Source organism: Eupeodes corollae, chromosome 2, assembly GCF_945859685.1.
Source record: "Eupeodes corollae chromosome 2, idEupCoro1.1, whole genome shotgun sequence".
NCBI classification, from domain to species: domain Eukaryota; kingdom Metazoa; phylum Arthropoda; class Insecta; order Diptera; family Syrphidae; genus Eupeodes; species Eupeodes corollae.
This window is the reverse complement of record NC_079148.1, coordinates 8,860,138-8,887,809: the sequence shown is the minus strand read 5'-3', so window position 1 is coordinate 8,887,809 and position 27,672 is coordinate 8,860,138. Positions and strand designations below refer to the sequence as shown.

At 32.0% G+C, this 27,672-nt stretch overlaps 1 protein-coding gene across 2 annotated transcripts in view; it reads left to right on the top strand.

The window, feature by feature from the left end:
* Window positions 1–27,672, top strand: part of LOC129946906 (uncharacterized) — a 108,029-nt gene that overhangs the window by 50,093 nt on the left and 30,264 nt on the right. The window contains exon 1 of one of the 2 annotated variants that reach the window (XM_056057283.1): window positions 22,191–23,035. The exons of the other annotated variant lie outside the window; for it this stretch is intronic. Within the exon in view, the coding sequence (XP_055913258.1) occupies window positions 22,949–23,035 (87 nt within the window). The 5' untranslated portion in view covers window positions 22,191–22,948. Of the gene's footprint in view, window positions 1–22,190; window positions 23,036–27,672 lie in introns of those variants that run through there. 2 annotated transcript variants of the gene reach the window in all.

Sequence of the window (27,672 nt, the reverse complement as noted above, 5' to 3'; positions counted from 1 at the left end):
ACTTATTAAATAAAATATGCATATAAGTCAGTTAGTGGTTTGCAATTTAAAATTTAATTCTTTTTAATTCACAAGTCAGTTGGTGGCTTTCTATTTAATTCTTTTTTAATTCATAAGTCAGTAAGTGAACTGTTAATTAAGGCCATGAGTTAAGCTTAAAGTTAATTAAGCTTTCACAACGCCATTCGAAGATCATAGCTGAATAATTGGTTGAAGAATAAGGCAAAAAGGTTTATAGTAATATAAGGGTTGGCAGATGTCGTATAACAATGTGAATGTTAAGAGAAATTCATCAAATTAATCTACATTCGAATTTATTGAATTAGTAGAAATGTATTTGATAACTAATTAATTAAAAGAAATATAATTGGCATTGAATATTTAATAGAAGCAAATACCAACAACTTAAAAAAGGGACAGAGGACAATGTAAAGAACTGAGTTATATTTTTTTTTAGATTTACATAATATTTTATTTTAATTTAGGTTACAATTGACAATTTAATGGTAAAATACTTTATCAATAATAGTGCATTAGATGCGTATAAATTCTAACTTTCATATTTTATATTAAACAAATAAGAACATAAATAAATAGGGTATTGAGTATTTAAATAAAATTTATTTATTATTTTTAAATTTGGTTTCTAAAACTTACCGCTTTTACAATTTCCTACGAATCCGCATAAATTCTTTCTTTCATTGAGTACTTTAAGAACTTTTTTGTTGCATAAATTGTTTTTCCAAGATATAGTTTTGTCAGCTCTATAAGTTAAAATTTAAATCTTATGTCAGATTTTACGATAGATCTCTAGTTTGTAGCAATACCCGTGTTTAGCTAATCTCTAGGTGCTATAGACGAAAAAGAATAAACATCAGTTTCATATTTACAAAATCTGTTTTACACTTCAGAAATTTATGAACTTCATAAAATTCGTATACCATCAACAATCAAATTGGGAAACTCCAATCAAAAGCAAAGTATATGCCAAATTTAATTATAAACTTTATTCTGAATTCCGATGAAAAAATAAAAACATTCCAAAATGAAACCAATATCTAAATCTTAAATGATTCAGCATATAAAATAGAAACCATAGCACTACACCTCAATAACCTTAAAATGAAACAAAACAAAAAATAATTGCTTTATGCTCATAGTCAATGAACAACACAAATAAGTAAGAATCATTTTCTAAGAATTCACAAAAATTCTGCTCCCTTTTTTTCGAAGTTGTTTACCTTTAATCCATTTATTTTAAAAGAATAACAATGAGAACAAGATAATTCTTTTTTATTGCACTCATCACACACACAACAGACTAAAATATACCACAAAACCATATTCGCAGTATATAGAGCGGTTTTTCTTTTATGATGCAGATTTTCAACTTAAAGTAATTCGATAATGACCATAAACAAAAATAAGATATTCATATGTAAGTACACGTATACAGCTTGTCCAATTGAATATCTGGTCTGTATACACAAAAGATTTGAACCGAAAAATGCACTCTACCGAAAAATAAAGGTAAGTCCGCGATCCAACAAAGAAAATTTAACCGAAAAAAAAAACAAAAAATACATGAAAGAGCTGATATACGAACTCGATTTAAATCTTCTTTTTTTGATTTTGGTTAAGTAAAGTTGACACCGCCAATGGCCTCTTGTGGTTATAGAAATCTCTGCAGATGAATGCAAAATATAATGTGATCATCATATTTATATCCTTTTGTAAAATACGTAATAATCTTTAATCTTCTCACATAAAAAAACAAAAATACCATAATCACGCCCTTTAAGGTCAGATATGTGCTTGAGTCTGATGTTTTGATGGTTAAAATTTTATATTTTGTCTGGCTTGTTATATTTTAAATTGAACTAAAAATATACAAAGTTACCGTAATTTAACACAGTTTTTAGTAGAAGGCACAATTTACTAATTCTCATATTTGTTTGCAATTTCAAATGTATTGTCTTAGATGATGGAAACTTTGACTCTTTCATATCACAGATCGTTGACATCTCCCACTGACGTGAAACAACAGCAAAAACACTATCTGCCGGCTTATTTACAGTCTAAATCCCACTCTTATGTATTCTCCAAAGACAAGACAAAGTAACAAGATTGTTACTCTTTGAGGTGTAATAAATAAATCCCAACTTGCAACAATAGTTATTATTATTACCTCGAAAACGGTTATGATGCCTCCATCCAACAACAACACCGATGCGGTGTGTAATAATGACAAAAAATTATAGCTAAGAAATGATAATTCTCCTATGACTTCATAGCTAAATTGTATCAATTATTATATAACCTTTTCGGTCGGCGGCCGCGGCGTGGCTGTGTATATACTATTAGATGCATAATTGGTTTGAGAAGAAGAAAAGACAAACAAAAAAGTACGAGAATACCGGATGGAAGTAGTGCTTTAGAACATCCTTCCGGTTTCATGATTTAAATCAATCGGAAGTTTAAATAGACGAACAGGATATAGTTGATGATAAATAATTTTAAACCTCCGCTCAAATAGCTATTATTCTCTTCGTCATCCTTCTTTCTACCTCCGTTTGTCGTCATTGTCATCGTTGTTCTTTTCGATGATTAACCATAGAAAAATTACCTATGACAACAATTAACCTTGTAGACAGTATATTTATAAAGTTTATCACTTGAATATATCGAAGTGGTAAGGTTTTAGCAAATTACCCAACATGTTCACATAATTTAGTTTTTGTTTTATGAACTTCATAAAAAGGTTTTATTTTATATATGGTCTGGCCATCTACCTGGGATATAAATATAAGAAACCTCTCTTTTAACTTAAGAAAAAGGTCGATTCTATAATCGTCGTTGTTTATCTAGCTCCTGCTTTTATTTTTTGTATTATTTTTTAGTTCTTCATGTTTTATGTTTCATGGCGACGACAAGACAGGCATTGGAGATTAGCACGTGCTAGGACTATACGTTGTGTTGTAAGAAAAAATAAAGCCTCTTTTATGTTATGCTCTGCGCAATAACACACCTGGGACTATATATCGCGGTCTGAAAATCTCAAATGTGTATTTATAAATTTGGACTTTGGAACGACTCGACGCCACGACCCATCGACGAGTGTGTGTTCTTACTCTCTCTTGATTGCGAACTGCTGCTATTCTTGTAGACAGTGTTGCCATATTGACGAAGATTCATACAAAAAGCACAAAATATTCAAAACAATTGTTCACAGAAGATGAATTCAGCTTAACCTGCAAATGGGTGCATTTTTTGAAATACCAACCGACTTATCACTGAACAAAATTCATTAAACCCCAGGGATTTAATGGTATATATTGCCATTTATAAAATGTTATTATTATCTCCAAATTTTGTATGAAGAGCTACGATTCAAAATTAACAAAGGTGCAAAATATCCCACAGACTTTTACTCTTAAAATTTTGTACTCTTGACTTTTGGAACCGATTTTCTTGCAATGGATTTCGTCTTACCTAGAAAGCCGAGTATAAAATACTCTCATCAGATGCGCTCTCTCCTACCTACCTTGCTTCCTCTGGCGTACCACAAGGTAGACCCTTAGGTCCTTTCCTTTTTACTCTCACCATGAATGATATGGAGTTGATTTCTAAATATTTTCATCTCAATTTTTACGCTGATGACTCAATTTTTTCATGTCCATTATGTCGTTGCATGATTCTTAGCTTATTCAATTGAACGTCAAAAGTTTTCCAGCCTGGTGTCAGTCATTTACTTTTTCACGAAAGCGAGGAAAACCTCACTTTGTCAATACTTTCTCTATAATCAACCTATTTCCTTAATTTAGGTTATTCGCGACATTGATTTCTTAAGTGAGCGAGAACTGAATTTCTATGTTCATAAAGATGATATTCGAGGGTGGTTCAAAAAGTTCGCGGAATGGAAGGGCATAGTGATGAAATTGGCACATTTTAATTTTTCCTTTTCAATATACTCTTTCTTGAGCCTAATGCACTTTTCACATCAGCTAAGAAGTTTTATTAATGCCTTCGAAAAAATATGATTTGTCAAGTCCTTCAAAATAGTATTGGAATACTATAATCATTTGTAAATCTTTTTCCACGAAGTTCTTTCTTCAGATTTTGAAATAAAAATAATCAGAAGACACCAAATCTGAGCTATAAGGGTGGCGATTCATAAAAACATTTCTGAAAGGCAGTCATCAACGTGGTTCTTGTGAGATAATGCATTGTCTTGCAAAAGTAGAACACCTTTCGTTCATTTTCCTCTCCTTTTTTCTATGGTAACTTCTTTTAAATTTTGTAGGATGTTTGCGTAGTGTCCGCCGGTTACATTGAAAACCTTTTCGTTGTAATCAATAAGCAAAATCTCCTTAGAATCCCAAAAGGATGTGGTCATGATTTTTATAGCCGGTTGTGAACCTTTCGCGATACTGCATCAACTCCAGTCACAATATGGTCAATGAATTCATCTCTCTTTCCATTAGAGAGATTTAAAAGCTCAAGAGAACAATTTACTCGCTGTTGCTTTTGAACAATTAAAAGCATTCTCAACACCCACATTGCACATGGCCATGTGGTTTAATTCCTCTTCGGTCGAGAGTGTTACAGAACAAGTTTTTCGACTTTTTTGACGGTATCTGGGGAAGTTGCCTTATTCGGATCTTCTTCGATTGACTATCTACGTTGTTTGAAAAGACAATGCCACTTGTAAATCATTTTTTACCTAGGACAAGAGTTTACGTAAACAGTTGGACTCTCTTCCAAAATGATCTGAGGTGATTTGCCTTGCTTAGTAAAAAACTTTATCACTGCCCGAAAGTCAATTTTCTTAACAATTAATTTTTCCTCTCGGATTGGCTTACTCATTCAGCACAACCTCAAACACTTATTACCTGATTTAAAGCTCGGCATAAATTTCCCTAATAAATGGCTGCTGCTCCAACTACTTCATTCGTGAAAGCTTATGAAGACGTTTTATTCGATTAACCCTTCGAAACCTACCTTTGCATGATTACCTGATCTTTTTTCCATAACAAGACAGCCTTCAATTCATTGATCTGAAGGCTCTGGAAGAACGTGGACAGATATCTGACATCTTTTTTGTATCTATCATCTGCTTTCTGGCTCTAATAACTGTCTAAATCTTTATAACTCCATTTTCTTTAACGCTTACCTCCACCAATTTAACTTTGATGGTTTCTCTAAAACTGTCCCTTACACCAGTCTTATCCTTGTCTATAAGTTATTTAGCTTTTAAGTTCCAATAAGTTAAAAGTCCCACTTAAGACGAATAAAGAGGGTTGTGCTGACCTGAATTAAACCCAATATAATTACTCAGTTGTTGCACAAATAGAAAAGTTGAGTTAATCGAGAGTTTCTTTAATCGAGAACGTACTGTAACGCATTCATACAAACTTTTTGAATTCGAGAATTCAATCAAATATGACATTACCTAACGTAAGCCTCCACAATTCAGAAGTTGTTTTGGCGGTAAAATATTTATAATGAATTGTCAAACCTAACTGAAAGAAATGTCAACATAATTTGACATTCTTAACTGTCAAACCATAGACATAAACCATCAAAACTAAAAATTTAATTGTGAATCAATTATACCCGTGTTTTGTTGGAAAATCTATCAATAGTATAGAAGGATTTTACACGAATAACAAAAACAATATTCGTAGTACGAATACTACCGATAAAAGTTAAAGTAGAATCTTACGACCGATGTTTGACATTTATACGAGTCTCGAATGGATCTTATGTTATTTCGTTCTCAAATGTTGGTACGATTGATATTGCATTCGTATCTCGATGGCAGTGTTCGTTCAGTAGTTGTGCATTTGCAATCATGTGTTTTCCATTGGCGAAAAAAATCAATCTGTTACTGTTGACATTATTTAGTTTTGTTAATGAAAATGGACTAACTCAGCTTATTTTGCAAGAATAGAAAAAGTAATTAAGTTTTGATATGTTTCCACTAAATCTTTATTTCAGTTTAGATTAAATAAATATTTTTGGTATTTCCACCGCACAGGAAGATTTAAAAATGATAAAGTTTGACAGCACTTTCTTAAATGCAAATGTAGTTTCGATGTTTCTTATAAAGTGCAAGTTAGATGTTTTGATTCGTGTTAAACAATGAAGAACTTATTAGTTGAGCACCTATAAGAATATGCTACCTACTCCATGTGCAATTCTTTTTAAATTTAATTAAAACAAATCTATATTTTTTGTACACAAACATGCAAATAAACAAACCATAATGAATTATCTGTACAACCAACTCCTCCACACAGATTTGTCTTCACAAATTTTGAATAAACTCCGATCTCCGACCGGAATCGAGTAAATCAAGCTCATTTCAATTCGTTACATAAAGTTACATAAAGAATTTAGACAAGCTTCAAGCTCGCTTTAATACCACATGTTAATGTAGTGGTCTACGAACAAACCCCAATTGTCCATTTTATTAGTTTTAGTTAGTTTTTTTTGGATGAAGTTAATTTTAACTTTTGATATTCACAAAACTTTCTTCCATTTGTGTGTTTTTTTTATTATTATTCTGACAGATCTTCTTTCAGTTGTACCAATTTTTAAATACAAAAATCTGGCTACTGCCGATGCGTTTTCTTGGGAATTTTATACTATACTATTTATAAAATGCCAAAAAGCACAGGTTATGTTTGGATATTTTTGAAAACCAATGCTGGCCACTTTAATTTGATCAAAAGGCATATCCTGTCTCTAGATCTTTGAAGCCTTGTAGCTTTTAGACTAATAAGAAATATCTTATTACATTTTCAGTTATTGGCTCTAAAGTCACTGTGGCAACTCTGTTTGTGTTCTCGTTTTGTGCCATTACTCCTTGTTATATGTCAGTGTTCTTTTTTGTTTCTTTCGTATTTCTTATTTAATTTATTTTATGTTGTACGATTGCACATGCTTCCTTAAGAAATGGTTTCATCCATCGTTGTCCATACATATAGCTAGTATATCAGCTTCAAAAGAAGCAAAAGTGCATCGGAATACACATCTCCAAGAAGCAATTTATCATCCTTTGCTTCAGATTTAGCAAAGTTTTATGCTCAGAACATACTCAGTACATATTAACATGCATACATCTATGTATAGAGATATGAACAATCAGCCATGATCTTCAAAGTTCTTCAGTTTTTTTGTTTTTTCAAAAAGAAATTCTGTCCAAAAAAAGATTACATTTTAATTTATTGGAAATTTGTCAGTAAGTCATAGTCATTAGTTTTATTTGAGTGATTTTCTTGGATCGACTTTTAAGAAAGTTATTTTAGTGTTTTGTCGGACAAAACATCATGTTGTAAAAAGGTTTGTTATTTTTTGTTAAGAAACAACTTACTTAGCTGTAAATAAACTATTTAAATGAAATCGTTCGACTTATGATTTATTTAACTCTTGTCAATGTTAAATTTGTTGTAATTTTTTTGGATCTGGTGTTTCTAAAAAATATGGATTTGAATGAAACATAGTTTTGAATTTATGTGAGTTTAAATGTTGCGTTGTAGGAACCAGAACTTTCTGAATATTGCCCTATTCAAAATTAAATACCTTTAACATCCATAAAGTATCCCTAAAAAGAGAAAGTTACAGCATAGCTTATGGAAAACTTATTATGAGTTCACAGATGTTGTAAACCATAATTGATGGAAATAATAAAAATAATCATTATGTTCACGACATCAGATTTATAAATATGTAAAAGTATTTCTTGGAATTTCTTTTGTAATATTTTCAGCTCATGTTTTGCTTTAAATGATAAGTCACAACACAACTTCAATTTGTCTCTCTCTTCCTTAAAACCTTATCCTTTCTTAAAAAAGTTATAATTTTGCAAATTGTTATTAAATGCCAATAAGTTTTATGAAGTAATGATTTTTAATTGAAAGTGATGTTGAAGTGAATGAGATGATTGTTTGAAGTAAAAAGAGGATAGGATATGTCCCAGACCGATAACTTGCCATTTGTGCACTTGAATTATCTGAGTTTGCTGTGAATCTTTACGTCTCAGATTGAAAAGGATACAATGTTAAATTTAAACTTTTAAATCCTGGAAATCAAATTTCCGATCAAAGCGTCTAATGAAAAACTTGAAGAAATTTTTTCGTGATTCAAAAATCTTTTGTAAGCTGAATAGTTGACTGTGGACTTTTCTGGTCTTAAGCCACACTGATAAGCACCTATCAAGTTGTTAATTATGGGCTTTATACAATTTTATATATGCAATTTATGGAGACTAATTTCCTTATAGTTGGTGCGGTTTAGAGGGCCTACTTTCTTAGTATTGGTAAAACTGATCTTCATTCATACGGCATGCTTTCATTCAGAACATTTATCTTACATAAAAGCTGTTGCGTGCTAATAACAAAATTATCTTCAGCTGCTTTGAAAAGTTGGGCATTTCTTTCTCCAGTAGTTTTATTAAACTTTAGCTTATATATGGAAATCTTTACTTTCTTCTTCTATATCCATCGACTACAATGCTACTATGATTTTTCTACGTTCATCTTCGCAGGCTTCGGTTCCAGGTTTTAACACTTGTGAGATTCGTTTTACCAGCTCATAGAACTTTCGAATTTCAATTTTCCTAATGAAGTTTTCAATATCTTTGACCGTACGCTTCTTTTTTCTTCTGAAAAGTCAGTATCAGCTCATAGAGCAAATGAGCAGCTCTCATCCTTTTATAAAGCACAGCTTGCCGTACCTGTCGTTTGGCTGTGTTTGCCCGCCGATATTCCTCATCAATCCAGGTGTTTCTTGTCAGTAGCTGTTTGAAACCCAGCAAGTCAAAGGTGGCTTCTCTGATTGTACATTGGCAATATTGCCACTAGTTCTGATTCATTGTATTGACGCCATTGAACTTCAAAAGAGCAGGTTACTGGTGACTCAGTTGGCGATCTCTTGCTAGCTTGGCTACAGCGAGGTAGTGCTCAGAGTCGATTTTGGCTCTTGAGCAAGTTTGGACATTCATGATGTTGGAAGAGTCGATCGAAATATGGTAGATTGTTCTTTAAGTTATTCCTTTTTTGGGATATTCAAGTGTGGAAAACGCTGGCTGGTACTGGCTACCATGAATTTTTGCTCTGCTGAAAATGCGAAAAGCCTGAATCATTTATCGGAAGTATTGCGGTGCAGGCTGTTTTCCCGGTTTTCCACCAAAAATGTCTTCGTTTCTTAGCTTGTCATTAAAATTTAACAAGACAAAATTGATATCGTAGCTAGGCCGCTGCTCATGTGATTTGCCGAAGAGCTCGAAGAACATATCTTTGGTGTTGTTATCCTTCTCTTCTTGTGCGAATATTTCCTTAATGATGTCAAATTCAGCCTTGATGTGAATGGAATGATGCGCCTTTAGAATTGTTGCCTTATTTTGGTTCCAGTGACAATGCACCTTCCAAATAAGCCTTGTTGGTTTTCTCGATAGTAGTCACCAAAGTTAATTTGACAGTATTTCATCCAGGATATGCAATGGGATAGGCCAGGTAGAAGCATCTCCCATTGCATAGCAGTTTAGGGCCTCCGCTAATTTTTCCGCTGCACTTGATCTTTTAAGGAACCAAACATTCCACTTGCGTATCTGAAGTTTGTTATTCTTAAATCGTTTGCGTGGGTTGTCAACAGTAAATCAAATCTGTTATAATACGAGGCTGATGTAGGACTTCCGAACTATAAGACCAGGCCCTTGATTTAATCTCGAAGGGTAAAAGCTGACTTATCGGCTTCACTCTTGCAAAATGATTATTATATCACCAAACACAAAGTTTATTTCCTGCTCAAAAAACAGCCTTGTCTGAAATCCTTTCGTAAAACCTCTTTAAAAGCATCTTATTTTATGGTTTAATAATTACCAGTAAATGTTTTAACTGCAATTAATTTTTTTTAATAAACGCTAATAATTATAAATTCTCCATTGGATTTTATTACATATTGCCCAAAAATGTGTCTTTTAATGGCATGAATAAAAAGATTGTATGGCTATAGATTTCCTTTGCCAACACTTAATTATGATTCTTGTGTTAATTTCAAACCTACGACGATGATTTTGTGGTCGTCTTGGTTAAGTTTAATATATTTTCTTACATAAAAAAACTCGTAGAATTAATCACTAAATCATCAAGAAAACCAAGATAATGAACCATCAGATGAGAATGACCTATAAAAAGAATAACTTTTCCGATAAAAAATTCTCAAACCAACAGGTTGTGTTTTTTTTTATCTCTTTTTCTTCTTTTCATTTCCAATTTCCAAATCAATTAAAAATGCACATAAATATATTCAAAAAATAAACTTTACTAGAAAAAAAACCATAGCACCACGTTATTCTCTTTTTTTCTACCTATATGAATTCGAAACCGATGTGACGTTAGACAAATAAATCTTCTTTCCTTTTTTGTGTATCTTCAACTGAATCCCCTACAAGACATAAAAACTAATAAATTCGTTTAACAAGAGTCTCTAAGATCTTGTGTCTCGGCGGCAGGCTGCATCGTGCAGCAACTCAGTAGCATCATATAATGTATGTTTGATCATCATCGCACTTCCAATAGACACCCGCGAGGGGCTAATGATTCCAAATGGGAATTATTTCCATCACTATACCACTTTTGACTCAGAGTTGGACTTGGACTACAAAAGCCTATATTGATGGCTGGCGATGTTCTATTCGTGTCGCATCCAATAAACAGCTACCAAATGGCAATACACTGGTTGTGTGCTTTGTTAAATGTCTTATGATGATGCTTCCAGCTTACGCCTGGCTCGTGTGTCCATAATCCGGTCAGTGACAAGATTTTAAGTCTTCTGCACACAGAATTTATCATGCCTGCAGCCTGCTAGAACTAGAGAAACAATCAGTCTCCATCAAATTCAACTATGTTCGAGTACTTTGACGGTTGCAATGTCTGCAACAGCACAGCGTCAGTGGCGACAATTGGTACGTGCTGTGTAAATAAACTCATTAACTCTCCAGCATTAACGAGGCGACCAACGTACGGGCGATAGAGCGGCGGGGGATGAAAGCACAAAGCAAACAGTGAGTAAAACAAAACAACACAAAAAAAACAATACTGTCCTCTTCTGATGGAGTATCCTTTTTAAAACCAGAAAATCAGTGTGCTCAGCTCGTGCTGCATCATCATCATCATCATCAGCACTACACCAATGCTGCTGGCTGCTAAAGCTGATGCTGTCTCTGCACAGGCACAATGAACTTCAGACTTAAACATAAAATAAAGAAGGAGAAGAATCACAAAAAACACTAAAGCAGCTTCTAACATGGCTGGATTTGATCCTAAATAGATGTCTTTGTGAAGATATTGGAAGAACTGCTTTTCAATCTAAAAGAAACAATATGAAAAAAGCTTCATCCTTCCACGAAATCTAATGAACTAAATGGAATGTGTCCAACTGGGTTCTTCCTGGCACTGATTCAAGTCTCTCCTTTGATGACAGATCCTTCCCTGGTTGAAATATACGATGCCTGGTGCATAAAACTCGTGCTTGGAATATCCATTAAAATCCATACGAAAGAGTTGAGCATAAAACGCGGTTTATAATGTTAGTTATGGTGGACCCTTTTTAAGCTCGTGTCTTTCGAAAGTGGTACGTCTCCACATTAAACAACAACAAGAGCAACAAAAACAAAATGAATAAAAATATGAAAATGAAAACACAACAACAACAATAAGAATAAAAATAAGGAAAACAACATCCCAACCAGCTGGACTCAAGCATCAATTATTGAAGAAGACAAACCACCAAGAAAAAGGTAAGGCAACATTACATTGGTACAACAAAACAACAACAAAAAAAGCAGCATCACAAAAATAAAAACCGTTTTTATCTTTGAGACGTAATGGCGTTGCCATGTTTGGTCCGCCTGCAGACCGGTTTTTTTTCTTCTCGCTGATGCATTTTGGTTCTTTATAGTTTTTTTGTTGTTGTTATTTTGTACGCTGATATGTTTAATCTTAGCTAAGAAAAGAGCGGGGAAGAGAAGTTTTAACTGATGATGCTGCTGCAAATGAAATCTTCCTCCAGAGATTGCTGTCAAAGGGCTTCTATCAGCTCCATTGCAGCTCTGTCAGTAAAATCTATACAATTGCAGGCGTTTGAATTTTTTTTTGTATAGTCTCCAAAAATAGCATAGACAAAGATACCTTTGTATAGTTGATGATGACGACGACGACGCGACGATGATGTACTTGTACTTGTACTTGATTCGATAAAACTGAAATACAAAACATACAAAAAAGTGTGTAAAGAAACGTGGCGGGAATATATCAAGATCACAATATAGTGCTTTTTTTGGAGAGCACATCTGCGTTGATCCTTAAATGGAAGTTGATGATCTTTTGTCTCCTCTATAGGTTTACTAGCTCTATGGAAGTTTTAAAAATAAGCTAGTACATTATTATTTTTTCTGGCGGGATAAATTGTTGTTTGCGAGCAATTTTTGTAGTCTACGGTTTGAAAATAGAAAATGTATAAAGTTTTCTGCTCAGCTCTTTTGTTTAAGTTTGCTAAAATTTCACAAACTTACTGTTCGGAAGTTAGGAAGGAAATTTGTTTCACTAATTAGAATAATAAACGAACTTTTGAAGTTGGTTCACTTTTCAATCATTTTGCACATCAAAAAGATAATTAAGAAATTGTTTGTGCATTATTGTCTTATTTTTCCAATAAGATGTTTCATTTTAAAAGAATTTTTACTTTAAAATTTGAATTGTTTATCAAACAAAAATTACACTTTTTCTAAAAATGGAACAATACACTCTTTAACAATTTAGCATATCACGCTGAGTTCGAATATGTTGCAAATCTTGCATTTAGAATTTACAATAACCTTAGTCAGTTTTGTCTCGTTGTCATGAAACAACGTCTGGCCCAGATGTACTGAAACAGGTTAAAAAAGTTTAGCTTTGGGAAAAATGTGAAATGATGTGAAAAGAATATGAACCAAGTGCGTGACCGTAGTAATAACAAAAACCAACCGTATTTTCTTACAACAAAAAAAGACTAAGGTCTTAAGGCTTTTAGATATCAGTTGATCAGCTGTAACGTCATATTTTCGCTGATTGAAATCTTGAAATGCACCAAAATTTAAGCATTGCCATATTTAAATAAGAATAACTTCTGCTCTCTTGGATATAGACGGAGGACTCTGTTCCGTAATTCCTAGCTGACTTTTGGTGTAGTTTAAATTATAAGAATATTTATTCTCAGAGATAGTAAGAGGGAACAAATAAGAGAGTACCTCAGGGTGGTGTCCTATCTCCCCTTCTTTTTTAAGTAACTACATTTTTAGTAATGAATTAAATTCTCGTAATATTAAATAGCTATGATTCCCCTTTCCATCTTCAAATATCAATAACCTCTCCTCTCTTGGATGTAGACGAAGGACTCTCTTCCGTAATTCCTAGCTGACTTTAGATGTAGATAAAATTATAAGAGAATACAAAAAATATCTATTCTCAGAGATAGTAAGAAGTAAAAAGTAATAGAGTACCTCAGGGTGGTGTCCTATCTCCTCTTCTTTTTATAAGTTACTAAGTTTTTAGTAATGGCGGAAATTCAGGTTTTCTTAAATAGCTGTGATGTTAAGGGTGTGCACTTATAGTGTCACAGTTAAGTTTACATCTTTTTTTAGGTATAATCAATACTCTGAGAAAGGATGAAGAAGTTTGTCTATGAGACGTGAATTAGGGATTAACTCGAGTTAAACTGAAAAGAAGTTTTTAAGTTCACTCTAAAACAGTCATGTCGCTTTAACTCAAAAGCTAAGCCCTCTCTGGGCGAAGTTCTCGACTTAAGAATGGTTTACTATAACTGAATCACAGTTTGAAATATAGTTGATGCACAATCAACAAAATTTGTATAAGTTCAATTAGAAAAGTAAAACAAATCCAATCTTTCCATAACAACCTTCAGGTTACAGTTCGTTCAAGGTATCTCTTAATTCTTTTTTAATTAAAGTATAGAAATAAAATCTGGCCACAAGGTGTCTGTACTTTAAGTCTGTACATGGCCTATTAGATCTTAACGGAAATAAACACTTTTAATTTAAATTTCAAATCAAAACTAACAATTTCTACAATTTAGGTTAATTCAATTAACTTCAAACAAAACGTTCCCCATATTAAAGCAAACCGCACAACTAATCATTTATCTGTTTTTTTTTTCTCTTCGTTCTTTTAATTGTAAAGTATGAGTATATACATAAAATATTGTATAACATATAAACACCAACAAGAGTAAAAATATAAATGTCCATAAATGTTTAATAACAAGTCAACAAACTACTCGTACTTTATATCGAACCAACCTAACTTTGGTAAAGTATATACCCGCGTTGTATAGTAGAATCAACTTCAACATACATATACTGATGTGATATGCTCAGCATTGGTGTGCAAAACATTATTAATAAAAGTGTACAACACCAACATTGAAGGTAAAGAAAAATATCAACAACATTAAACACTAACAAAAAGAAAACATCAATTTAAACATTCCGATCCACTCGACCAAGGAGACGCATTATGAATTTGAAATTAAGTATTTATAATCAAATCGACACAAAAGTTGTATTTTTGTTTTCTTAAGTCTCATATCAAGCCGCAAAGCCACTACCTAGACTCTAGCTTGGTTGAGTTTAAAGCAAAAACAAATCACAGTGTACGAGTGCTTTGTGCATAATTCATACAGTTTGTTTGAGGTTAGGCCACTTTTACGCGCTATATACTCGACGACTCGGAGTGTCTCCCGCACTCTAGTTTTTTTTGTATCTAATTTACAACCACTTAGACTCTAGCTGTCTTTTTCTATCTATCTTTATATCTTTTACAAAATGATATGGGAACTGGTTATTTTTTGGATACATAAAAACACAATCTTTTGGCCAAACTTTAACCCGCACAAAAACTACAAGAAACATTTTTGTCCGCGCAGAAATGGCTTTAACATATAAGAATCTTGATTTCCTCCTCTTGAAATGTTGCCAAAGACTTCTTCTGAAATGAGGATTCTTCGATTTTCAAATCAAATAAAGATGCTACCAGTTTGAAATGTCAGGGTTAACATGGTTTCTTGCAATGCGATGCGATGATGGGATGATAGAAGACTCGCTGCTTTAACAGTCGAAAATATTATGTGGGCGTTTCGCGCAAAGTACTTCGAGGCTCAAGATATACCTATATACAGCCAGTATATTCACAATTAGCTGCATTGTCGAGAGTTTTTGTATATTCAACAAATATCTCATAAGTTGTTAAGCAACTTTGATTTGAATCTCAAGAACTCTGCATTGTTGGCTTGGTTCACTGCATTATGCTCCATATCAATCGAAAAGTTGAATTGTTTGGAATATAATACAAACTATTGTACTATAAGCTGTGGTTATCTTTCCCGCTTTAAACTCCTTTATGTGTGGAAAAAAACTAGCGAAGTATACCATCAAAACAAAACTACAAAAATAGAATAAAATGCTGCACTTCTGGCAGCATCTTCTTCTTCGAACCATTATCGTTTACCATTTATCAGTGATCGCATTTCTTTAGTGCATAACATTCATTCTTTCTTGGAAGCAGTATTATATACGTTATACCGTCATCATCATGCTTCTTCGTTGTCGTCGTCGTTCGTAGTTCGGTTGCGTATCCCCAAACTGGTATATGTGTTTTTCTATACAAAACTAGTTGTGGATAAAAAGCCGCCATTTTGTTTAAAATAACATACATATATAATGTATACGAGAGTATATCAGTGCCATGGATGGATTTAGGCACGGATTTAATTGCAGTACGCTTTGTTCGAAAAACGTATACACATTGGTAAAAATATAGGAGTGGGTTTACGTGACTAAGAACTATTTATATTCCTAATCCAAGTTTGAAGGAAAAAAGTAAAAATAAGAATAACAAAGGATTCAAAAAAAATCATTGCTGGCTATGAACCAAAATTTCGAAAAACTCTCACAAAAATAATTTCCCTGCTTTAATATCGAAAAAATCAGAACCGAAAATGAATTTTAAATGTCTCTCTTTTTGAATGATTCAGTTGTGTATCTCTTTTAAAACAAAAGAGTTGAGCAGCGAACTCGAAAAAATATCTCTTCAGTTTATATAATTCGTTGCATAGTTATTGGCTTTATTGTAAAGGTGGGAAAATCAGTCTTTAAAATGGAATTTTTACATTTCATTTTTTACTTTGACTCCATTTATTGAAAACATTGAAAAGAATGTCAATAAATTTTTACAAGGACACTAAAAACCATAGGTATTTTATTTATTGTTTAAATTATCACATCTTGCAAACTAGAGTAATATTTAAAAGAGAGTTAATTAAAGTATGAACCAAATGTTCATTACGTACTGCAAGACAACTGATGAATTGATTGCATATTTCAAGGGAAAATAAAAACTTTATCTTGTTGATGTTTTGCAGTACTCGAGAACGAATTACCTTATTTCTGTTGCGAAAAACTCGTAATGAAACAAAAATGTAATTAATAAAAGCAGTTCAAGTTAGAAAGATTTTTCTGTTACCAATAATGTCTTTGTCTTAATGAAGAAAACCACAACTTACTTATCTGCAACATTTAAGCCTTTTGAAATCAATAAGGGAACTCCTTGCTAAAGACCCATCAGCCTAATTAAGTTCGATTTATACATAAAGGGTGAATCTTTTTGGAACTGTTTCAATTCTTAAAATAGTATTCTCACACGCTACAAAATTGATTAAACTACACAGTCATTTCAAAAAATGCAAAAATAGATTTGCTCTTAGATACAACGTTATCAATATAAGATTTGAAGCCAAGACTTAAATCAAAAATCACTTTAATAACCCTCAGAATACTAAAATCATAGAATTTTTATTTAAAATCAATGAGAGATAAGGATTTGTGATACACTCTAAAAATTTTATATTTAAAATAATTCAACTGAATATGATTGCAAAAGTGTTGCTATTCAACTGGATTAACAAGGAATTTTAAAGTGAAGACATTCCAGTAAACACTTTACAATGTTAATCAAAGAAGAAATGAGCCTAAATGACTTCCTAGTGGATAACATGGCCCCACATTTATAAAATTTGAGAAACATTTATCTATTTATACAGCTTTTTTGGCTATTAGTCAGGTATAGATTTAACCACTGTAAAATTTAAAAATTTGTTAAGGCTAGGGAATTCCAAAAGCGTGTAACATGTGCAAAGAACTGACACCCAGTGATAAGATAGTTTAAACGAGGTTTTAAAAGCATAGAGGTCCTTGCTGAACTAGAAAAGTTCAGCCTGCAGTGTAGATAAATCGGCTGTCAGGTTTGAATGATTTCATACAAATAACTTACGGATTAAAAGTTAAAAGTTATCTAGACTAATGTCAGAAATACTAGAAAAAATTTGGATACGAACATAGCGGGTAATATTCCTATATGCAACATTTAGTTTGATGCTAATAGAAGAGTCTAAATAAAAAAAAAAACTTTCCATGAATAAAGCATAATACGAGGCAAGAGGACTTTGGCAAGTAAAAATTTAGTCTTTGCTGCTGTGAAACTTACATACATATACAACCTGAAGAGAGCGACGATTTCCAAAGACTTTTTTAATAACACTTTTAGCGACTTAGTGATGTTTTAAGCGATTTTTCAGTCGATCGTTGAGCAACGTTGTACAAAAAACACTGAAAGTTTTACTTTTAGCTGTCCAAAACCGCTCAGTGTCTTGGCAAGGCACTCATAAAGATTACAAAAATAAAAAATTAAAATAAGGATGCGTCAACATACAATTTGGACTCAGAATTTCTAGAGTTAGAAATAGAAAGACTCCAAATTAAAAAAAAATAACCTTAAACATAAATCCAACCGCTGTTCTGGACTAATTGCTTTCTTTTGTCTTGTTAGTTTTGGTCGAACTTTTTCCAACTGCAAATCAAAAGATGGTACTGACATACGACAATATTGCCAAAATCGATCTGAAAATTTGCGAAGATTTAGATATAAATGATGAAATTCAGCATAATTTTCGCTTTCACGATTTATTAGGTGCATTCAAATCTAGGGATTCTCAAACTTATTACAGATCTATAAATATGAACGCGACTTTCAACCAGTAAACTAGACGACGGCATTTTTCCAACTAATCGCTCAGTGACGTGTCGTTTAGTAAATGGCAACCCATCGCTCAGATTGGTCGCTCAGCGACTCGTCGTTCAGTCGCTCAGTCGCTTATTATGTGGTCGAAACTTTAAAATCATATTTCTAAGCAAGGGTGCAGTTTAAGATTTCTTTAGCTTTGCTTTAATAATCAATTATTTTATCTGCCTACCTTATGTGGCCTAGAATCGAAGGATCAAAGATTTTACGATGAATCCGAATTGCTGTTGATTTGAGCAGATTTTCGCAGCAAGGACGGTTCCTTTCCGACCGTTGCAACGTTGTTGGATGAGTTAGAAATCTCCATTCATTAAATCCACACAATCAATTTTTGCAGCCAGAAGTCGACTTTTATTGAACTGTTTATGTTATGTATAGTGAAAAAAAATGGGTCCAATAAAAGATTCTAATAATTAGAAGAAAGTTTATTTGCAACTTCACATTGTTCTACAATCCATCCTTAGATCATAAGCTTCTGCAGTATGTACATAAGCAAAAGCTTTAACAAAAACAGTATACATCAAGAAGACATCAAATTGTCTATCTTTTTCACATTATTGTTGCAATAATTCGCAAATTGAATTATTATTGTAAGTTGATTATTTTGTTTTTGAGACAAACAATACTTGACACAAAAATTAAGTCTTTGAGTGACCATTTTATCAAAATCTTTGCCTATAGCTAAAAGTTTTGAAATTATTCTCATAGTTCTTCACTTAATGCTTAAAACCAATCTAAAAACAAGATGTAGGTAAGATATTTTTCATTCTATAGGAAAAACAACAATTCCTAAAAATTACAAAGTGACTGCGAACATATTTACAAAATAATAGGAATCATCACTATCTTGTATAAGCTTTTTAAAACGTACTATTTTGTGTATGGTTTAAAACCTTACTAAGTAGTGATATCAGGATACAAGCCCTGCATATATATGTAAAAATATAAAAATTATACGAGGTTTGAAAGGAACGAGCAAAAAGGGCATATGGGGACTAAATATTTTAGTATTTGAAATCTTTTTATTTTAGAATTCAAAAATACCCAGAAAAATTTCGAATTCTGTTTTTATCAGTACTGATAAAATATTACATACATTTTTCAATAAAATGTAATTCATTGCTAAACAGAGCAAAATACAGAGCAAAATACTACACGATCTTTCGAATGATTTGATACTTTAAAATGCTTAAAAGTTTTATTTTAAGCATTTTGTAGATTTTGTATTCTTTTCTTAAATTATATAAATTTGAACGACTTTTTCGTATGAGTTAATAGTTTTATTCAAAAAGATTTGTGTAGAAGGAAAAAGTAATTATATTTAATCAAAGCGGCTGGGAAACTTGTAGACTGTAAGGATTCAAAGTCATTCTGGTACAATGTATGGATTTTGGGTGGTCGCAGCAAGTTTTTCACGTTAAGTATTAGTGTTGACGACCTGGCCACATACTTTGAAGGTTTACTACTGCGAGATCTTGACCAGAATTCCATCAGTTTTGCCCTGCAAAATGTTTCAATCGATGAGCTAGACTCTCCTTTTACCATGGTTGAGATGTTGGCGTCTCTAAGCAGAATGAAAAATAACAAAGCAGCTGGTTTGGATTTCATTCCTATCGAATTCTACAAGAATTCAACTCCTAAATTTCTCGAACGTGTGTTGGGGCTAATAAACAAAATATTTACAGAAGAGAAATTTCCGGGCTACTTTAGTTTGGCTGCAATGTTTCCTATATTTAGGGTAATTCGAGTTCACCAGAAAATTAAAGAGGGATTTCAGCTCTGGGCTCACTAAGAAAACTGTTTTGCACAAATTCTGTACGTTAGGCTTGTGAATTGCATTGAAAGAAATAATTTGATAAGTCGATATCAGGCTGGTTTTCGGGCGGGTCTTTCAACTATTGATCAAATGTTTGCTCTTTCGAGCGTTGCCAGGCGTTTTATCCACAAAAAGAAGCCCCTTTACACTTTTTTCGTCGATTTTAAAACTGCGTTTGATACCATCAACATAAGATCACTTTTATGTAAGCTAGCAGTTATTGGTCTTTTAACCAAATTTATTTAAATATTTTAAACAATCATTTTAAGTACTTAATTGTTAATTGTTTTCTTTCATTGTAACACATATATATTTATTGTTTACTATTCTTTTTCTTCTTCAAAATAACTTTGCCATTTTAAAAAAACAACATTTAAAAAGTTGATCACATTTTTGTATAATTATTTATATATGTTCTTTATTTTATATTCCGTAATTGTATACTCTTTTTTCTGAATGTAAACGTCTTGATAATATTCGGTAGACGGCTCTAATGCCATGCTTAAAAGTTTTTTTTTCCTATTTTAAATTATTATGTATCGTTTTTAATGAATACAGATTTATCTATCTATCTATTTAAAATGTCAAAACGTTTGGATGAATTAATAATTTTATATCGTATATTATGTTGTTATGATTTATTTCCAACATATTAGAGTATGTTTTGAAAAGGATTCACTCTATAAATTCCAATTTGAATTGGACAGCTTTTTAGTGAAGTTAGTTATGCCTATATGTTAATTCTTTCAAATCAATAGCAGGAGCACAAAAATAATTATAAGTTTTTTTTAGATTCAAAAAGCTATTCCTGTTGTTTTTGCAATAGCTTCTTTTCTCCACAATCTTGTGCACCCAACTCGGCTTTGATGAAGATTCCTTTCAATAATGTAAATACCATCTACGCAAGCCATTTAGTTGGTCTCTCCTATGGTTTGATTTTACAAGTCACGGATTGTTTTTTTCAAACTTCAGATTTTGTATTGTTTGAATATGATTCACTTTTCAAAAATGCGTTATCAAAAAATTAATGATTTTGTTTGAGAATGTATCAATGAAATTTTTTTTCGAGGGTTTCAAAAATTTGAAATCAGAAATCAACAATTAGTTATTGATGAGAAAAAGATTGATCATATTGATTATTTCCCCCCAAAATTCTGTACACATCTTTAGATAATAAATTAGACGGCACAGAGGGCTTAGTGACTTGCAACTCTCAAAACTATGCTTTTGTCCAAGTGATGTTGAGGATAAACATTTGCTTCAAATTAATAGTATTTTGGTTGAAGTAAGAAGTCCAACAACAAGTATTTTGAAGATCAAATCATCAATAAATTAGATCTGTGTTTGTTTTTTAAAGAAAAAATCTTCTTAAATGCCTATTTTGAAACAAAAATAGTTCTTATAAATTAACTAAGAAACAGAACCTTCATCCATAAATATTCTCAGACAATTTAATTTTTGTTTTCAGTGTTATTGTCATGTTACCTTAATTTTGTGTGTGTCTTTTTTTAATTTTAAGTTGAAACACTTTTATTTAGGGTCAATTCATTCTGTGCATCTTTCTTCAGTCATTAATCAGCACATGACACACTCAAACGCAAAATTTCAAAACCCAAAAAATTGGAACAATGAGAAACCCTTTTCTTTTCTCGCCGAAACTATACCCAATTATTCTTCTATCTATCCATACTTCCAAACATCCAATCCATCCATCCGTTCGTTCGTTCGTTTGTCATGTCAGTTAGTTCCATTTGAGTGAATACACGTTGTTTTTGGTTATTTTCCTCATCTCATTTAACTTCGTGAAAGAACTCTTTTAACTTTACCACAATGAATACTTATGTGTCCAATTTAAGAGAACTACAAGAAGTGTTCTCTTTGATGGTGGTGTTATTTTATTTTCTCATAGACTACCTCTCTCACCTGTGTTACCTGAATTTTCGAACAGGTAAAACCCATTTATATAAAGGGAAATTTTACTTGACTTCGAAAAATGTCTTGAAAGACAGAAATTGAAGGAAAACACTAGGCTTGTTAAGAAATCCCTAAGAGAGTCTTAAGTCAGTGTAAGATTTACTCAATTCAAAGACGGAGGTGTAGAAACATTGCGGTATTTTTTAATTTAATTATTCAAAATACAAAATAAACAAAAACAAAAACAATAAACTATTTTCTTAAAAATCTAAACAAATACAAATGTTTATAAAATTTTTGAAGTGATCTTAGAAGTGAAATAAGAAGTTAAATCTTTTTGCCTTAAAGAAAATAAAAGATACATGAATCTTTATAAAACCTTGGTTAACTTAGTGCTGCCATCTAGTGTTTATAATATGAACTGTGCTTGGTGCGCGCAACAAAATGGTGACGTCAAAGACTAGATGTTGCCTTCAAATTGTATTAATATCCAATAAAACTTGATTTAATAAATTTATCAACTTTTATGCGGTGTTTTCAACGCTACACGATACTTTTCTTATGGTAGTTTTAAGAAATAAAATAATAAAAATAATTCACTTAGGGGATGAAAATAAAAACTAATCTTGATGTGAACATAGTGTAATTGATAGAATGTGATAAACAAAAACAAAACATATATACAATTGAATAAGTTACAAATATTTGCCATCAGCAAAGATATAAGGGAAGAAGATTCCTACAAAACATAAAATTTATTGTGTGCCAGTGGCAAAAGAGCAGCAGGTGAATAGTTTTTGTATCTTCTTCATTATTGAAGCACCTGTCACCCCTGTTGTTTGGTTATTTTTGTTGTACAAGTCTTTGAAACATTTGCAATCATGCGCGAAATTGGTTGGCAATAAATTTCGCAGACATTTCACACAACCGACGACAACCAACGATAACCTCCTCCGTCTATCTTTTGATCAATTAAATTGGATAACCACAGCACAGCTATAGATAGATTCCTATAAGAGTGACAATGGATAGTACATTAACACCACTACCACCGGTCAGCGGGGATATGTTCCCCACATCTAATGTTGGTGCATTTTTTCAAACCTGCAAGGTAAGTTTTCACTCTTTTTCTAAATAAAAAGAATGTCAAAGAATATTTTGTCGGTAAAATAAAAGACACATTTCAAAAAATTTAAAATTCTATAAAGTTGCAAGCAAAAGGAATATAACTTGCAACACGTTCAAATATCGTATATTAACATTATGCTGCATTAGGGCACGTTCGCACGTACATTAATTATTCACCATATATTGCAATACTGTTATTTTAAGGTGAGGTATAAAACTGTATGGGATATGTGTTGTTGATACCAAGAAGAAGGTAATTAACAATTCAAGCGACAGGTTTTTTTTTCACTTGCATTGTAATTTCTTTGTAAAGCTAGGTTTTGCAGTATGGGTTTCTGTTTTTGTTGTTGTTATTGTTATTTGTCTTATATTAATACCCTTTCCTTTTTTCAAAATTGACAAAAAATAGAAGAATGAGTCTGGATAGATGACATCCTCTCGTCCTAAGGATTATGTTTATGACAAAAGGATTATAATAATTCTAAGGGACTCTTTTGAGGCAGGTATTATGAACATAAGAGGCACGTTTGTTTTTGTGTATGCAGTCCAGATGTCAGCGAAACCAACAAGTATATGTTTGCCTCTTACCTTACAGACTTGACAGTCAATATTTCTAGGATTTTCATTGAGTTGACAGATCAGGTAAATAAAATATAAACAGAATTAGGCCAGTTTATATTCCTAGAATTTCCATTAGATTGACAGATCAGGAAAATAAAATATAAACAGAATTAGGAATAAAATAAGTTTTTCATTTCTTTTCTTAGTCTTTGAATTGTGTGACAGAAAATCCTTGAGGCATTAAATTATAAAAATTCCGTTTTGACAGTAATTTTCTGAAAAATGTTGTTTGCATTCTTAAAAATACAGAAATCGCTGAAATCTTAGAAAAATAAACTAGCCATCATTTTTATTAAATCTTCATAAATGTATGATAATCATGACTTCAATTCGCTTATGTCAAAGAAGTAGAACAATATCGGTATCTTGACACTTAATACATAAACGTCAAAATCATTTGCAAAACAATGGACTTACTCTAATCAAATTGATTTTTTTAGAGTTGGACTTAATGGCGTAATTTTAAACACCATTAGTAACAATTTGTATCACAATTATAATTATTTACTTATAATTGTAAAATACTTATTCTCGTTGAAAAAAGGGATACATCTGAAAAACTCTAATCAATGGCAGTTCGTTCAGAATAAAAACAAAACAAACAAACCTAAATCGGTAGGACGAACCTAATGATTCGAAATGTCAGAAACTCAAAAGTCTTATGGATTTACTGAAATCAAACAAAAATACTTCTTTTTTCGAGGCAAATAACTGATCAAGACTTTGTAAGGTATGGAAAATAAGTGCTACAGAAAGCACTTTCCAGTTGAGTGTCTTAAAGAAGTTTAGGATCGTTTCTGATGAATTTGCCTTTCTCGTGGATACAAATAAGATTGTTGTATTTTCAATTGATAATTCGGCCTTATTTTACGTAGAGCACGGTAAAATTACATCAGGTGTTTTTGTTAACGGTTGGGATTTGAGCGTTTAGCCAGGTTTTAACGTCTTCGCTATTCTCGATTGTCCAATTAACTATATTATCTTCTGTCTCAAGTGGTATTGCCTTGTAGGGGATGTTGGCTTTTGTCCAGGATCAACCCATAATTCTTTGTACTTAGAGTACTTGTACTTATATTCAATCCTTCACAATCTAATTTTTGACTCTCGATTCATGTGACGCCCTTTGTTCCGTCTTTTTAATCTTTTCCATGGCATGGATACACTTAGAAATAGCTGGATGAGTAGCGCCTGATTGTTTGCCAATCATTGTTTTCCTTAACCTTAACTGAAATTTCCGTCTTTCAATCAACGTTATCAATAAACAACTGCTACAGTAGGTCTCCACAAGTATTCCAATCAATAAAACAGCCAATTTCTCAAATTGAAGAAGAAAAGCAGAGCCTTTCCCATTATACCCTTTTTCTGAAGCAAAGTTAAGAAAGATTATCCAAAGAATAGTTGTAAATTGCTGAAAAAGTTGACAGACGTCAAAATCATTATACAAAAATACAATATGGCATGTGCAGGATACCTTGATATGCAAATTAACGCCATCTAGCAGCAAACTGCGGATTTATGCTTATGCTAATGTAGCCTTAAGATTTTACTTATTTTTTTCAGGATTTTTCTCAAATGTCTTCAAAAATAAAATAAAAAAGGAAAGAAATTAACATATTTTGTGTCATTAGAGCAGAATTGAGGTTGAATATCCAAAGAGTAGTTTTAAAATTGCTGAAAATGTTGACAGACGTCAAAACCATTAGACACAAATACAAAATGGCGTGTGCATGGTAGCTTAATATGCAAATTAACGCCATCTAGCAGTAAACTGTGGATTTATGCTTATGCTAAGGAAGCTTTAAGATTTTAATTGTTTTTTAGGATTCTACTCGAATGTCTTCAAAAATAAAATAAAATAAAATAAAATAAAATAGGAAACAAATTAACAGATCTTGTGTCATTAGAGTAGAATTGAGGATGAATATCCAAAGAATAGTGTTAAAATTGCTGAAAATGTTGACAGACGTCAAAGTCATTAGACACAAATACAAAATGGCTTGTGCATGGAAGCTTAATATGCAAATTAACTTTATCTAGCAGCAAACTGTAGATTTATGCTTTTGCTTAAGATTTTACTTATTTTTTTAGGATGTTACTCAAATGTCTTCAAAAAGAAGATAAAATAGGAAACAAATTAATAGATTTTGTGTCATTGGAACTTATGACTATCACAAACAAATGCAAATGTATGTTCAATTGCGTTTTATTTCTTGAAATCGGAGATCCTTTTTTTGAAGACAAAATTGTTTATGTAAATATTCGGTTTTCGGTGAAAAATATTCAAAGCTCATTGAAAGGGTATTATTTCTCCTTCTTGGCAGACATCAGGTCAATGTAAACATGGATCTTGTCATGATTGTTTGAAATAACTCTTAAGCTTAAATTCATTTGCAAGATTTAAGGTCCATGGATATCCCACGGTCATTCCTCTCATTCACTAAGTTAAAATATCAGACAAAAACATTACTTTCAGTAAATCAATAGAAATAACTTTCCGTGGTCTAAGTTAAATCAACATTTATTTTCAAACCACAAAGAAACAAAAACACTTACTTATAACAACTTCTGTGGATATTACAATCTAAAGTGTGAAACTTTCTCAAGTCATATGTATATTGAAAAGCTTCATTATACCGCAAAGAAGATTTCCCTCTCAATTTTGACCACTTCATTTAAAAATCAATAATAATACAAATTATAATTAACATACAGCGCCACATTTCTTTGTCATGTAACCATGACTTTTCAGCCAATATTTACATAACTTGACAAAATGACAACAATGTTAACTCTTCTTCGTCATAGGTACAACAAAAATGTACACCTCTTTTTCTACGCCACCATATCATTTGCCTTGGTACATCTTTTGGGAGTCTATTTAATTTTGTAGGTAAATTATTCCATTTAAAAGCTAACTACAATTTCAAAAAAGAAAAATGTATGTATCCACACGTGAGAAGATTCTATGCGGTCCAATAGACTTTTAAAAGAGAGTCACACATGAGCAAGTTGCACATGAAAGTTAAACCATTTGTTGTCTTGTCTGGGTCTGGGAACTTCCTACGGAAACAACTTTACGACTACGCGATGGCGACGACACAACGAAATAATCATCAACATCATCAACGTCATGATGACGCATAATCTTTAAGGGGGTTACACATGTAATGAGAACTGGTCTCATACAAGGCATAGATAGGTTTTGCGAAAGAAAATAATTGTAATACAAATTAACTTACCTCGCTTAAGACAGACCACCTTATAAGTACATTTTATTTGAGGAAATATATTTAAATAAATTAATTAAGTTGCAACATTGATCTGCAATTAGTTCTTGAATCAATAGCTATACGTTGAAGAAGCTGCATTACAGTACTCTGGCAGAAAAGTGTAGCATTTTGGTGTTATAAGGAAAATGTCTGTACTGTTTTACAGTGATTAGCATTCAATGAGCAGAACTAATGTGTGTAGTCTAATTCTGAATATTCTACACTACCTTTATAAGTCTAGTGTAATTTGGAGCAAGCTGTCAAAATCAGCTCATGTCATTATTTGATTAGATTTTGTTAACCAATAAAGTTGAAATTTTGTAAAAGAAATAGTAATCTCAAAAATTAATAACCCTTGTACTTTTAATTATTCCTTCAATTTTACTTGCACTGAATTTAACTTGTTTTCTTATTTTTGACACTTGACTTATCAAGTTTTTGCTTGAATTTGATCTGACAGTTTTCATATGAATCTGCACTGCATTACACAATACTTTACCTACACTGGTGGCATTTTTCTGATTGAACAAACCTAATTTGTGGTTACTTCTAATTTTTTGTTTAACATTTCTGTTTTAAATTTTGAGAGTTTCGAGAGAACTGATTGGTTTTTTAGTGATAAGAAAATTTAATTAATATGCACCACCATAGGTTATGAAGAACCCTTATAATACTCACAGGTGGTGAAGGTATATCATCAAAAAAGAGGTTGATTTTTTTCTTATTCAAA